Source organism: Canis lupus, chromosome 34 (assembly GCF_011100685.1).
Source record: "Canis lupus familiaris isolate Mischka breed German Shepherd chromosome 34, alternate assembly UU_Cfam_GSD_1.0, whole genome shotgun sequence".
In the NCBI taxonomy this organism is placed as follows: domain Eukaryota; kingdom Metazoa; phylum Chordata; class Mammalia; order Carnivora; family Canidae; genus Canis; species Canis lupus.
Genome location: NC_049255.1, coordinates 17,853,246 through 17,867,663, shown reverse-complemented (window position 1 = coordinate 17,867,663; position 14,418 = coordinate 17,853,246). Strand labels below are relative to the sequence as shown.

The 14,418-nt window shown below is 35.5% G+C and overlaps 1 protein-coding gene across 6 annotated transcripts in view; it reads right to left on the bottom strand.

Annotated features, from left to right (window-relative positions):
* VPS8 (VPS8 subunit of CORVET complex) overlaps positions 1-14,418 on the bottom strand; it is a 257,836-nt gene that overhangs the window by 192,430 nt on the left and 50,988 nt on the right. For all 6 annotated transcript variants that reach the window (XM_038583601.1, XM_038583603.1, XM_038583602.1 and 3 more), the window contains 6 exons: positions 13,288-13,458; positions 5,849-5,923; positions 4,816-4,851; positions 3,321-3,411; positions 2,856-2,902; positions 1,789-1,878 (listed from right to left, as the gene is read on the bottom strand). In XM_038583601.1, coding sequence (XP_038439529.1) covers positions 1,789-1,878; positions 2,856-2,902; positions 3,321-3,411; positions 4,816-4,851; positions 5,849-5,923; positions 13,288-13,458 — 510 coding nt within the window. The remainder of the gene's footprint in view (positions 1-1,788; positions 1,879-2,855; positions 2,903-3,320; positions 3,412-4,815; positions 4,852-5,848; positions 5,924-13,287; positions 13,459-14,418) is intronic.

Below are 14,418 nucleotides of genomic sequence, written 5' to 3'. Positions count from 1 at the left end.
AATCATTGGTAAAAAAGTAAATCCAGAATAATGGTTCCCACCATTGTTTCCTTTACCTTCTAGGAGACTAAATCATTAATAAAAAAAAAATGGTAGCCGATACTCTTTTGGCAGAATGAAGCTTCCAACATATATCTAGATACAGAACATTACAGTTTGTTTCTTTGTAAATTTTATAATCTGTATTAGAAACAATCATCTATAGTCCCTGTCATGCCAAGATTCTTTTGTATTTCTCCGCCAGAGCATCACCTTTTTTCCTTTCTTCTTTTATGGCTCTCTGCCATACCCTTTCCCCAAGCACAGTGGTTTCTGTATCATACATACACACACCCCTCATTAGCCCCTCTGAGCATTCCTTATTAGATATTTCTTTTCAAAAGTGTACCTTCCAATGGTCAGAGTTCTTTCAAAAATACCATCCCATCACTTCTTGGTAACAGACACCCCTTATTAAAATATTGTATTCTATGTACACTGCAATGGTATACAAACTTAAGTATATACAAGGTACTGTTGCCAAACAGTACTGTTCCCAAGGCTTTCTTTCTGCCATATGCCTTCCTCCTAATAATTTCATAATTTCATCAGGGCTTATTCCTTTACTTTAGTGATAAATTTAACGAGCATACAACCAACCAGTAATAAAAGTTACTCTGCCAGAAGCCCACTACTGTGACATTAAAGAGCATAGCTCAGGAAACCAAATCCTCCGCTCATACCCTCCAACTGCACTATCTATCCTTGTCTTCCGAAGTTACTAGCATCAATTGGACATATGGAAATATACAAGCTGTGCCTGCTCTTCAGAACTTCAAAACCCCTAGACTTCTTCTAAGTATTTCCATTAATGTACACAAGAAAAATTCTTTCAACTGGATTGCAAACTTTAAGATAGTAAGGACCATGTCTATTTGACATACGATACACCCAGTGCCAGGGGTTGCATACTTTGCTATATAGACTGAGTCCTGCCCGCAGCCTGTTTCCGTATGGCTCACAGCTAAGAAAGGCTTTTAAATTTTTTAAGGGCTGTTTAAAAAAAAAGAAAGAAAACAAAGAGAAATATGTGACAGAGACCATATGGCCTCCTCGCAAAGCCTAAATTTTCCCATCTGGCCTTTTTTAGATAATGTTCGTTGACCCTCCGATTTTTTGTTAAACGTGAAAGTAGGGACAGGAGATGTGATGGAACTCCAAAAATGGAGAAGGACAAACAGAGATTTGCAATAAATATAAATGGAGATGACTACAAACATACAACTCACATAATAAAAACTGTACAGGTTTTCAAATTGTTTCTTGACTTCCATTTTCATTGAGTTCTAAGAGAAACTAAAGATCTTTCATTAACATATTTCAGAGATTTTTTTTTGTCGGGGGTAACCAAGCTGTTGCTGAATCACAGGTGCTCCTAGAACTAAATGCAAACCTTGGTAGTACAGCTCTTCTCCGACTAGTCTAATTAACATATATATTACTTATCAACAAGGTGTCAGCCACTGTAAGGTGTCAATTCACAGGTATGTACTCTCACATATACATCTTTTCCTTCCATACACCACTAAGTAGCTAAGCATCAACACTCCACATTTTAGGTATCTACTCTGGTATGACCTGTTAGTTCAAAATTTCTTCATTTAGAATGCTCCAAAAGCCCTGAAATAAAACTGTGAATGCTAAAAAATGTTTAACCAAAACATGAAAGTCCCATTCTCAAGTAATATAAAGGAGCAGTATTAAACCTATTCATAACAACGTCTATTAGAAGCCCGTGCAAAGGTATACCTGAAAATGCTGCTCCATCACTTGGATTTTTCCCTGGTCTGGACACTTTTTCAGAGCTCGATCTGCATAGTGGAACAGGATTTCTACCATCTGTAAGGAAAATAGCCTTGTATAGAAAATCAAAACATGTCTCTAATATTTTTCAATACTCGATATATGTGGATCTGCCTAAATAATACAGAATCAAGTTTTATTAAAAATATTATTTAAAACATTAGTGGCTTTATTTCCCATTTTTTTTTAATCCCACAATAATTTCCTTCAGCCTCAGGGCTACTACTATTTTGGTAACCTCCAGGTCTAGACCTCAGTGGTACCTCTATTGCTCAGGAAATGAAAAATTGAAGTTAAGCTCTTCAGAAATGCTCTGCTGTAGGTCTTTCCCTCAAGAACACAGATAGAACACATATCTCTAAACTATTTTAGCAAATACTGAGAAAATTATTCATGTCTGAAGAGTGACCAATTTCTATTCATGTTTCCCATATGCTTACACTAATTTGAAATATAATTTTTACCAGTGCATTTGCACAATAAAAAGAGGAATGACTGTATAGTAAATAGATTCAACCAAGTCTAGATTGGGAAAGCAAAGCCAACATTAATTAATTATATGAATGCTAATTAATAACAATAATAATAAAACATCAGCCCTCTCTGTTACCTCAGACAATGCAAACACTTACACATGTAGTATTTCTATTTCTCCTAATTACCTGTTTGTGAAAACTAACACATGTCAACTTTCTATGGGCTATAATTAGGCTCAGAAACAATCCAGATCCCTGGGTTTCTCCCTCCTCCTTTTGCAGTCTTTGGCTATTTTACAATTTTATCATCTTCATAGGAGAGCAAGGGAAAAAAAGGAAAGGTGATAAGAAGAAAGTTTAAAAGCATTCAAGATTGACACCAGGGAATCGTAATCATATATATATAACAAAACAGTGTGTATATATACACTCTCTCCTTGACTATAGTCGTTTACCTAATCATACCCCCAAATTATTAGCTTATAACATAAGGAAAACTGTATTGTACCCTTTTAAAGCCTCTATTAAAATACTCACCCGATCTGCAACAACAGCCTTTCGCTTACTGGCATCCCCTGATAATCCTGCAGAGAAGCAAAATCCAGCATAAAAACAAAGCCCACATCTTCAGGACTGAAACTATTATGGTATTTTATTTACACTGTGCTAGCAATAGACATAATTATAACAATGTTTAGATATCAAAATGTTGACTAATATGCCACAATAAGAGCATCTTACATCTACTGGACCAGATAACCTATCAATGTACTTCCCTTTTATTCCAACAGTAAATTTGCCTTATGAAAGAATTTAAAAAGCAGCATTAAAACTTTGTATTTGTCATTAACCTTTTTCACTGGAAGTCGTACAATTTAATAACATCTTATTCATAATATATTTGAACACTAGGCTAAAAAGTGTTCTATGAGTGATTAGTATTATTCATTCTCTCTACTCCAGAAAAATAATGTCTACTACACAGGTATTCTGTTAACTTACCCACTACTGCTTTTGCTTTTCCTTCATGGAAAGACCATGCAAGAGCCAAGGCTTCTGTAAGACAATCTTGTTTCAGGAGATGATCCACTCTCTAAAATGCACAAATGAGAAAAGCTAGACCCCTTTGTTTGACCAACTAAGAGCTGGAATTCCTATTCTACCTAATATCTTTTCGGAAGTTGTTGCTTAACAGCTGAAATTATTCCAATAACCATGTGACTATCTTATTTTTTTCTAAGATTTTATTTTTGAGAGAGAGAGCCCCCCACAAGCAGAGTGGAGAGGGGAGACAGAGAATTCCAAGCAGATCTTCCACTAAGCTGGATCCCAGAAACCTGAGATCATGACCTCAGCCAAAGCCCAGAGTCAGACGGTCAACCGAATGAGCCATCCAGGTGCCTCTGTGACTATCCTATTTCCAAGAAAAGTAATTTCTTAAAGCACTGGACTGTACTGTGACTGTATAAGCTAATATAAGCAGCCACAAGGCCTAAATATGAAAAGAGGAAAAGGCTGGAATGTCACTATAACAAAAATGGCCAGTTAGGGGATCCCTGGGTGGCTCAGCGGTTTAGCGCCTGCCTTTGGCCCAGGGCGCGATCCTGGAGTCCCGGGATCGAGTCCTACGTCGGGCTCCCGGCATGGAGCCTGCTTCTCCCTCCTCCTGTGTCTCTGCCTCTCTCTCTTTCTCTATGTCTATCATAAATAAATAAATAAATAAATAAATAAATAAATAAATAAATAAATAAATAAATAAATAAATCTTTAAAAAAAAAAAAAAGAGCAGTTATTTAACACAACACCCATTCACTCCCTCCTCTTCAGTAACAAATTCCAAGTTTACCTGAGACAGCAATATACCAGCTAAAGGACTTTTCTAAGACTCCCTTGTAGCCATCTGGGGCGATGTGACTAAGGTCTGGCCAATTATAGATAAGTGGAAATGTTGTTTGGCCATTCTAATGTGATTTTTAAAAGGCAGGGGCCTAAATACACACACACACACATATATATATATATGAATATATAAATGAATGAATGAATGAATGAATGGCAGGAACCAGCCCTTCTCTTCCCTTTCCTCCTGCCTGGAATGTGCACTTAATAGCCAGAGCTCCAGCAGCCATACTGGAACATAAAATGACCTAGAGACAAGAATTCACACACAAGGATGGTGAAACTAGTATAGATAGTACACTAAAGACCATAGAGCTGCCACATTAGCCACAGACTCCCTACCTCCAAACTGTTTTTACATAAGAGAGAAATCTTACTGAAGCCACCATTAAATTTTCTGATAATATGTAGCTAAACGTAATCCTAATTTATAGTTAGTTTTATCAAATCAAGTACCTAATGGTTACAGTGATTCTGATGTATACTTCTGAAATTAAAAAGCAAAAATCCAAATAATCTTTTCCTGCAAAGTCAAAACAGAAATGTTAAGATGCTATCAATTCAACAGCTCTAATATATAAAACTACTTTGAACTCACCTCTCTCCAGCTTCTCAGCATCATCACATAAACAGACTGGAAAGTAAAGAAACCATAATTAAAATGATCATCTTTAACAGCCTTGTTTAGAAGACATATTTGTCCCAGTCCCACATCTCATTTTACTTCTAAGTAAAAATATTTCATACTACAGTTAGAGGTATCTACTAAAGTATTTTCAAGGGCCCACATTAAAGAGTCAATCAAACATTCAACAGTCACTAAGCCACTAAGTCCAAGGAGCTAATTCCACAGGAAAAGAAAAAGAATGCCCAAATCCCTGTACTAACTTGATAATATTTTGAATTTTTAATACTGATGAAATATTTCTCCAAGTTAAAAAAAAAAAGGAACTGATACACAAAAAAAGTTCCTATACCAGCAATTCTATTCTAAGTCAAACTGCTCAATGCATCGTAATACATCCTAAACTGATCTAAGCCAAAGGACATCTTAATTACATGACAAATATACATGATAAGGTATCTTCCTGGTCATGAAAACATAAATGTGAAGATTATGAAAGTATATCCTTGAATAAAAAAAATAAGCACACTATGATAACCTAAATGAAAGTAACAGTATGTCTAAAAGTTGAGAAAATAAGTAAGTTAAAAATCACAACTAGGGATCCCTGGGTGGCGCAGTGGTTTGGCGCCTGCCTTTGGCCCAGGGTGTGATCCTGGAGACCCGGGATCGAATCCCACATCGGGCTCCCGGTGCATGGAGCCTGCTTCTCCCTCTGCCTGTGTCTCTGCCTCTCTCTCTCTCTCTCTCTCTGTGACTATCATAAATAAATAAAAATTTTAAAAAAAAATCACAACAACTATATGGGTTGTGAGTTCAAGCCCAACATTGGGTGCAGAGCTTACTTAAAAAGGAAAAAAAAAATCCCCTAAAAAAAAAAAAAAAAAAGTCCTAGATTATTGCTGATCAATATTCACTTTATAATGCACAGCTCTCTTTACCAGAAACTTCAGCCGCAACTACCCTGACACAAACAAATGCCAAGTCACAGAGTAAAAGAGCTTACTTTTGTCCCCAAATAAAAGATCTGACCACCATAGCTACTGATGGATTGATAACAAGCCTTCTCTCCAACCAAAGCCTATAAAAAAAGAAAAAATTACATGTATTAGAAGTCTCATTAAGTTTTTTTTTTGTAGTGTATATTCAATTTGCCAACATATAACAGGCACTGCTCATCACATCACATGCCCTCCTTAATGCCTGTCACCCATCACCCTATCCACCCCTCCCACTCCTCCCTTCTGCAATGCTTTGTTTCCCAGAGTCAGGAGTCTCTCAGTTTGTCTTCCTCTCTAGTTTTTCCCCACTCAGTTATGGTCCCTTTCACTATTTCTTATATTCCACATATGAGTGAAATCATATGGTAATTGTCTTGTTCCAATTAAAAGGCTCATTAAGTTTTAAACAATGTCAAGTACACAGAATTTAAGTCAACATAGTTTTATCCCATAAATTAGTGGGGGGAAAAATGTCAGTCAAGTGTCAGTCTGTCAGTGAAAGTGGCAGAAAAGACAAAGTGCAAAAAGTTAATTCTCTGCTTACATATGCTCTTTTTATTTTTCAGAATATTGCAGACATGGGAGGAATACACCAACTTTCTAAATCTAAAGGGAAACTGTTGAGACCTGCCCATTATTGGAAGACAGATACTCACTGCCTCTGGGAAAGAACAGGGCTGTTTGGAAATGGTACCTCTAACTTATCTGAAATAAACATCAACCTAAAACACAAGGAGAAACAGGAAGACAAAGCAACATAATATATGGGATTCAGCCTAGCCCAGCAAAAGAGAAATGAAACTATTGTGTGATAAATCTGGACTGTGAATTTTGTCTGTTACTTAAGGTATGACCCGACCCTAGAGAAGTTTCAAACTTCTGACATTCAGTTTTCTCATCTTTGAAAAATCATCAGTTTCCATGAAACTTAAATATGTTAACATTTATAAATGTCCCAAAATACGTAAATGGTCAATAGCTGATAACCATGATAATTTTAAATTTTTCACTATGAAATTTAAAAACATATACAAAGGTAGAGAATACTGCAATGAACCCTCTGCATCTGTTAATCAGTCTTATGAATTATGAGATCATCACCAATCTTATCTCACCCATATTCCCACAGATTCCCCTATATACAGTGTAATTTTGAGATGACTCTCAGATTTTGAATATTTCATTAATAAAAATTCACTATATACATAATAAATTAGTCCTTTTTAACATAACCACTTTATTAGTATACTTTTAAAAATTAACAGCATGAAATAAAAATAAAATAAAAATCCTCAATATGAAAATCCAGCGTTTAGATTTCAAATGGTCTCATAAATGTCAAATGTTGTTAAGGTTTTTGTTGTTTTGGTTTTGCTTTTTCTACATTTCACATGTCTAAATCAAGATTCAACCAAGGACCACATATCAGAGCTGGCTGATAGGTGTCTTAATTCTCTTTTAAATTTATAGGTTTTGCCTGCATTTCAATCCTTTATTTTCCTTAAAATTTACTGTTGAAGAAACTGGAACACTTATTCCATAGTTTCCCACTACATAGATTTTGCTAATTGCATCCACATGGAATCTTTTAACATGTTCCTCTGTCTTCCATATTTTCTTTAGAAGATGCTTGATCAGAACCAGGGTCTTTTGTTTTGAAATGGGTTTGTTTTTTGGCAATATAACTTTAAGTATGGTGTTAACTATAAGATTCTTATCGATGCCCTGGATTTTAAGGTTGAAAAAGTTCCCTCTATTCCTAGTTTTCTCAGGAATGGATATTGAACTTTATCAAATGCTTTTTCTATGTCTTTTGAGATGATATCACAGTTTTTCTTTTATAATCAACTAATATGGTAAATTACACTGATTTTTGAATGCTAAACCAGCCTTGCATGCCTTGGATAAAACACCATCTGATCATAATTTATTACTTTTTTATATATTGCTGGCTTCTATTGGCTAATATTTTAAGTATTTTTACTTTCATGCTTATGAGAACATTAGTCTGTAGTGTTCTTTAATATAGTATCTTTGGGGGATCTCTGGGTGGCACCGCAGCTTGGTGCCTGCCTTTGGCCCAGGACGAGATCCTGGGGTCGAGTCCCACATCGGGCTCCCTGGGTGGAGCCTGCTTCTCCCTCTGCCTGTGCCTCTCTCTCTGTCTCTCATGAATAAATAAATTTTTTAAAAAAATCTTTAACATAGATTCTTTAACAATCTTTAAATTTAACAATTTAATCTTTAACAATCTTTGATTTTATCATTGGAGTTAATCCAGTCTTATAAAAAGTTATGTGCTTCCTTTTTCTCCCTTTTTAAAAAGATTTTTGTGTACAATTGGTCTTTTTTTCCCCCTTAAACATAACGGAACTCACTAGTATAGCTATTGGGGTTGGAACTTCTCTCTAGAAAAATCAATCTCTTTAACTGATGCACAGTGACTTAGATTTTCTATCACTTGTTGAGTCAGCTTTAATAATTTGTGCATTCCAAGGAATTTTTCCATTTCATCTAAAGTTGTTGAATCTATTGGCATAAAGTTATACACATATCTTTTTAATATCTATAGACTCTCCAGTGAAGACACCTCTTCCATTCCTGATACTGGTAATTGTGTCTTCCTCTTTGTATTAATTAATCTCACTAGAGGTTTACCAATTTTATTTCTTTTATTTTTTTTTAATTTTTATTTATTTATGATAGTCAGAGAGAGAGAGGCAGAGACATAGGCAGAGGGAGAAGCAGGCTCCATGCACCGGGAGCCCGATGTGGGATTCGATCCCGGGTCTCCAGGATCGCGCCCTGGGTCAAAGGCAGGCGCCAAACCGCTGCGCCACCCAGGGATCCCTTATTTCTCTTTTAAAGAACCATCTTTTGATTTCTTTGATTTTCTCTACTGTTGGTCCATTTTCTATTTAATTGATTTGTGTTCACCTTTTTATTTTTCCTTCAATCTACTTTAGGTTAATTTTCTATTTCCTTAAGACAGAAGCTAAGGGCATTGATTTGAAATCTTTCTTCTTTTCTAAGTATTTAATGCTATCGGTTACCCTTTAAAAACTGATATAATTGTCAATCACAGATTTCAATATGTTGTATTTTCATTTTCATTCAGTTTAAAATATATTCCAATTTCCTGAGATTTCTTGACTCATGCGTTATTTATAAAAACAACAGTTTAATTTCCAAGTATTTGGTGTTTTCCAGATTTATCCTGAGGATTTCTTTAAGAACTTATGTAAGCTTGTTCTACAATCTAGCATATAACCTATACTGGTGCATGTTTCAAGTGCTCTTGACAGAAGTTTGTAATTTGCTTTTGTTTGGAGCAATATTCTATAAATGCCACTTAGGTCAGTTGGTCAATAGTGTTTAAGTCTTCTATACCCTTAATGATCTTCTGCCTACGAATTCTAATAACAACTGAGAGGGAGTTTGTGTAATTATGGATTTGTTGTTTTTTCCTTTCAGTTCCATCAGTGTTTGTTTCGTGTATATTGGAGGTCTGATCCTAGGTACTTAAATCTTTAAGGCTGCTGTGTCTTTTTGTAACCCCTTTTTATCAATTTGAAATTTCTCCTTATCTCTGACAATATTTCCTCCTCTGAAACCTAGTGATTATGATTAGAGTTTGCATGGTATGTCTTTTTCCATCATCTTACTTTTAATTTATATGTATCTTTGTGCTTACTGTGTTTTGTAGATAGCACAGAGTCAGTTCTTGCTTTTCTTTATCCAATCTGACAACCTCTGCCTTATAATTGAAATGTTCAGACTATTTCCACTTCCTGTAATTACTGATATGGTTGAGTTTAGATTTATATCTTATTAACTGTTTTTTCTACTTGTCTGTTCCTTTTTTATGCTTCATTGAATTTGATATTTTTAATATCCCATTTTGTCACTACTATTAACTTTAGTTACACCACTTCTTTTTCCGTGACTGCTCTAGTGTTTACAGTATGTAACTTTAACTTATCTTCTTCTACACTTAAATATTATTATACTATTTGAGGTATAATGTCAATCCTTACAATGATATACTTCTATGCCCCACTGCCTGCTGCTATATCCTTTTTCATCATACATACTACTACTACATTATCAAGCATTATATTATTTTTGTTTTAAACAATTGCTCTTGTTAAATAACAGTACTGCAGTATAACTTATATACCATAAAATTCACTCATTAAATGTACAATAATTTTTAATAACTTAAAATTATTTTAATTAATAATTAATATTTTAAATTAATAATTAATTAATTTTTGATAATTTTAACCATCACCAAAATCCAATTTTAGAATATTTCCATCACTCCACAAAGAGCCCTTGTACTCATTTCCAGTCAACCTTCATCCCTAGTCCCAGTCTCAAGTAACCACTAATCTATGTCTATCTCCATCAACTTGGCTTTTCCGGACATCTCATAAAATCAAACAATCTTTCCATATGGCTTCTAACATTTAATACAGTATTTTTGAGAAGATCATCCATGTTGTAGCATGTGTCAGTAGCTCAACTTTTCGTTGCAGAATAGTATTCTATTACGTGGCTAAGTCACTTTTTGTTTATCCATTTACCAAGTGGTGGATATTTGAATTGCCTCCATTTTTTTTAGCTATTATGAATAATGTTGCTATGAACCTTTGTGAACAAGTGTTTGTGTGGGCATACGTTTTCACTTCTCTTGGGTATATACCTAAGAGTAGATCTGCTCAAATGAATCCTTACGAATATGCTGAACATTTTGAGGAACTGCCAAAATGTTTTCCACAGCAGCTGTACCATTTTCCACCAACAGTGTGTAACAGTCCCAGTTTTTCCACATTTTCACTAACACCTGAGACTGTCTGCCTTTTTAGTTACAGCCAGCCTGGTGGGTGTGAAGTGACATCTCATTGAGGCTTTGAGTTGCATTTCCCTAATGATGAACAATGTTGAACATCCTGGCTATTGTGTGTATCCTTGTAGATTGCTCCAGTTGTTTCTGATGAGAAATCTGCTCTCATTGTTGCTCCTTTGCATTTAGTATCTTTTCTCTCTGGCTGCTTTAATATTTTTCTCTTTACCACTCATTTTGATCATCTATATATGGTTTTATTTTACTTGTGCTTAGGGTCACTGAGCTTCTTAAAAATTTGTGTTTATAGTTTTGGATAGTTTTTGACTGCTATTTTTCCTTTTTTTTTTTCTCTCTCTCCCTCAGTGATTCCAACTATTCATATATTAGGCTACTCAATGCTGTCTCACGGGTCATAAATTTTTTTAAATTACTTTTTCTGTGTTTCATTTTGGATAGATAATATTACTGCATCTTCAAGGTCACTAATGTTTTTCCCTGTCATGTCTACTCTTGGACATTTCATTTTTCCATCCAGGGTGTTTTTCATCTTAAGCACTGTAGTTTTTTAACTCCAGAAGTTAGATCTGCATCTTCTTTAGCATCTTCTGTGCCACAATACTTAACTCTTTGGACCTGCAGACTATAGTTGTTTTGTCCTTGTCTGCTAATTCTAACTTCTGTTCCAGGTCTAAGTCATTTTTGATTGAACTTTCTTCTCACTATAAATTGTGTTTTTCTTTTTACATGCCTAGTAATCTAATAGCAAACACTGTGAATTTTATTTTGTTGGGTTCTGGAAATTTCTTTATTATTAATATCCTTCTGCTTTGTTTTGTGATATAGTTAAGTTACTTGGAAACAATTTGATTCTTTCTGGTCTTATTTTTAAGATTTGTAGTAGGGACGAGAACAATGTTTATTCTGGTCCTAATTATTCCCCTCTACAGAGGCAAGATGTCCCTGGGTATTCTACCCAATGCCCTATAAATTATGAAGTTTTCCATTGTGGCTGTATAAACAAGCCACTGTAAGCAATGGATAATAGTTCCTCCTAAACCTATCAAAAAATTATTTCCCTGGCCTTGGGTAGTTCCCTGATATGCATCTGCCAATCAGTAGTCGGCTGAATACACAAGGGTAACCATAGGTAGTGCTCTCCTCTCCAGTACCCAGTGCTGCAACTCAACCCACCTTAGTCTTCCCACAGTCTCAGCTCATGAAGTCCTTCAGGCTCCAACTGGGTTCCTTATCCCTAAGCTACAGCCTGGAAACTCTCTCTAGGCTAGAAACTAGGATAATCATAGGGCTCATATCACTTGTTTCCCATTTTGTCATGGATTGCTGTCCTTCAAGACCTGATGTCCAGGATTCTAAAAAGGTTTTTTTTGTTTTTTTTGTTTTTGTTTTTTTTATCTTCTACACAGGAGAGTAAGTCCAGTGTCTATTATTCCATCTTGGCCAAAACTGCAAGTTCAAAGTCTATTTCTGATAGACTTTCTGATAACCATTCAGACAAAAGAAAATACCTAAGTATGAAATAGTAATTAGTCTTTAGTGAATTTTATTGCATTACCATTTCTTATTCTGGATTGTCTTGGTTCCTAAATTCTGAGGCTGGAAGACCCTTTCATATATTTTTTAAACTCTGAAGTTCTAATATCTCATGGAGATTTGAGTAATAGCTGCATATCATAGAGTAGATGCTCATTAAATATGAACATCATTACTATTTTTTCTTCCAAATTGCTCAGGAAAGCCTCTAAATTTCCTGCTTACAGATTACTGTTTAGGAAACATGTGATCAGAATTTGAAGAAATTTGGGATGCCTGGGTGGCTCAGTGGTTTAGTGCCTGCCTTCGGCTCAGGGCGTGATCCTGGAGTCCCAGGATGGAGTCCCACATTGGACTCCCTGCCTGGGGCCTGCTTCTCCCTCTGCCTGTGTTTCTGCCTCTCTCTCTGTGTCTCTCTCATGAATAAATAATAAAAATCTTAAAAAAAAAAAAAAAAAAGAATTCGAAGAAATTTAACTGTAAATTATCTGTGTAAATTGCTAAAGGCCATCACTATGGTTGCCTGAAATACAGTAAAATGAAGCTAAGGCCATACTTGTGTCTTCCATCTCTCCAAAGTCCTACATTTCATCTATTCCCTATTCCTAAAGAATCTTTCTTTCTTTCTCTCAAACCATCTTTACCTTTTAATACCCACAGCCACCACACCTGCTCGAAACTTTACCAGTCACCCAAAGTCAGGCTACCTGTCTCTAGTCATTCATCCCTTAAATCTATCAGGCTTATTGCCACCATAATAAACTTTCTAAAATATTCTGCTTTCATCATTTCTCATAAATTTTCAATTTCATTTCATTATTTTAATATAAAAGTTAAAATTCTATGGTATTAAATTAGTCACATTTCTGAATAGAAGGTAACAGGAATTACTGTTTAACATTCCTGAATACTTAAAAACATATGCATATCCACTTCAATCTGGACATAAAGATAACTAACTCTTCAGAGTTCCAATTCCTAAAACAAACAACAAAAACCCAAGTTTATCAAAGCAATTCTAAGATAATGGATTACTCTTACCAGTGCCTGGCTAACATTTCCTCCGGTGGCTAGGGATTTGAAATGGCTGCTATTATAGACCAACTGAACCTCTGAGATCTCCACTGTTTCCAATTCCTCTTGAGTCTGCCGATCAATCACATGCAACTTCTCCACACTGTCCAAGAGCACAACTGTGCGTGAGTTTATCCACTGCAAATCAAGCACACCACAAAACAAAAGTGAGGCCCATCCCACACCATCTTTCAGGACAAAAAGAAAGCCTGGCCACTCAGTTAAATTAAACTGAGGACTACTTTATTCTTTTAATAACTTGATGACAACAAAACCTCAGTAAGAACTACTCAGTGACTGCAGTGGCTAGACAGTAGTGGGTAATAGTGCACAACACAGTACTGAGTTCTGGCAGTGTTAAAATGACTCATAGTATTTTAAAAAGGTAACTAAGAAGGGCACCTGGGTGGCTGAGTTGGTTAAGCGTTTGACTCTTGGTTTCGGCTCAGGTCATGATCTCAAGGTTGTGAGATCAAGCTCTGTGGGCTCTGCAGGGGAGGGCAATGAAGCCTGCTTAAAATTCTCTATCTCTGCCCCCCTCCCTCTCTAAATATAAATTAATAAAACAAAAAATAAATAAATAAAAATAAACAAGGTAACTAAGAGTTTTAACAGATACATTAGAGCATATATTAGTTTTAGTAAGATTCTTTAAGTGGTACACTGGCACAAATGACTTAAGCAAAATGACAAACTATGCATTTCTCATGTTTTTGACATTAATTAAATAAAAGGACAAATAAATCTCATAAACCTAAGTGGTCAAATGATTGCTAGAATTTACATAATACATATTTTAAAACAGAAGCTATCTAAAATAGGGGCTCCTGGGTGGCTCAATCAGTTAAGCGTCTGCCTTCAGCTCAGGTCATGATCTCAGGGTCCTAGGATCAAGCTCCACATCAGGCTCTCTGCTCCGCAGCAAGTCTGCTTTTCCCTGTCCCTCTGTAATCTCTCTTGCTCTCCCTCTCTCAAACAAAATCTTTAAAAAAAAAAAAAAAAAGGCAGCAGCAGCTATCTAAAATAAATATTTTCTTTAATACTTCCCTACCAATTGTGGGAGAATTCCTTACTTTTCTATTTCTCTATATTCTGAAT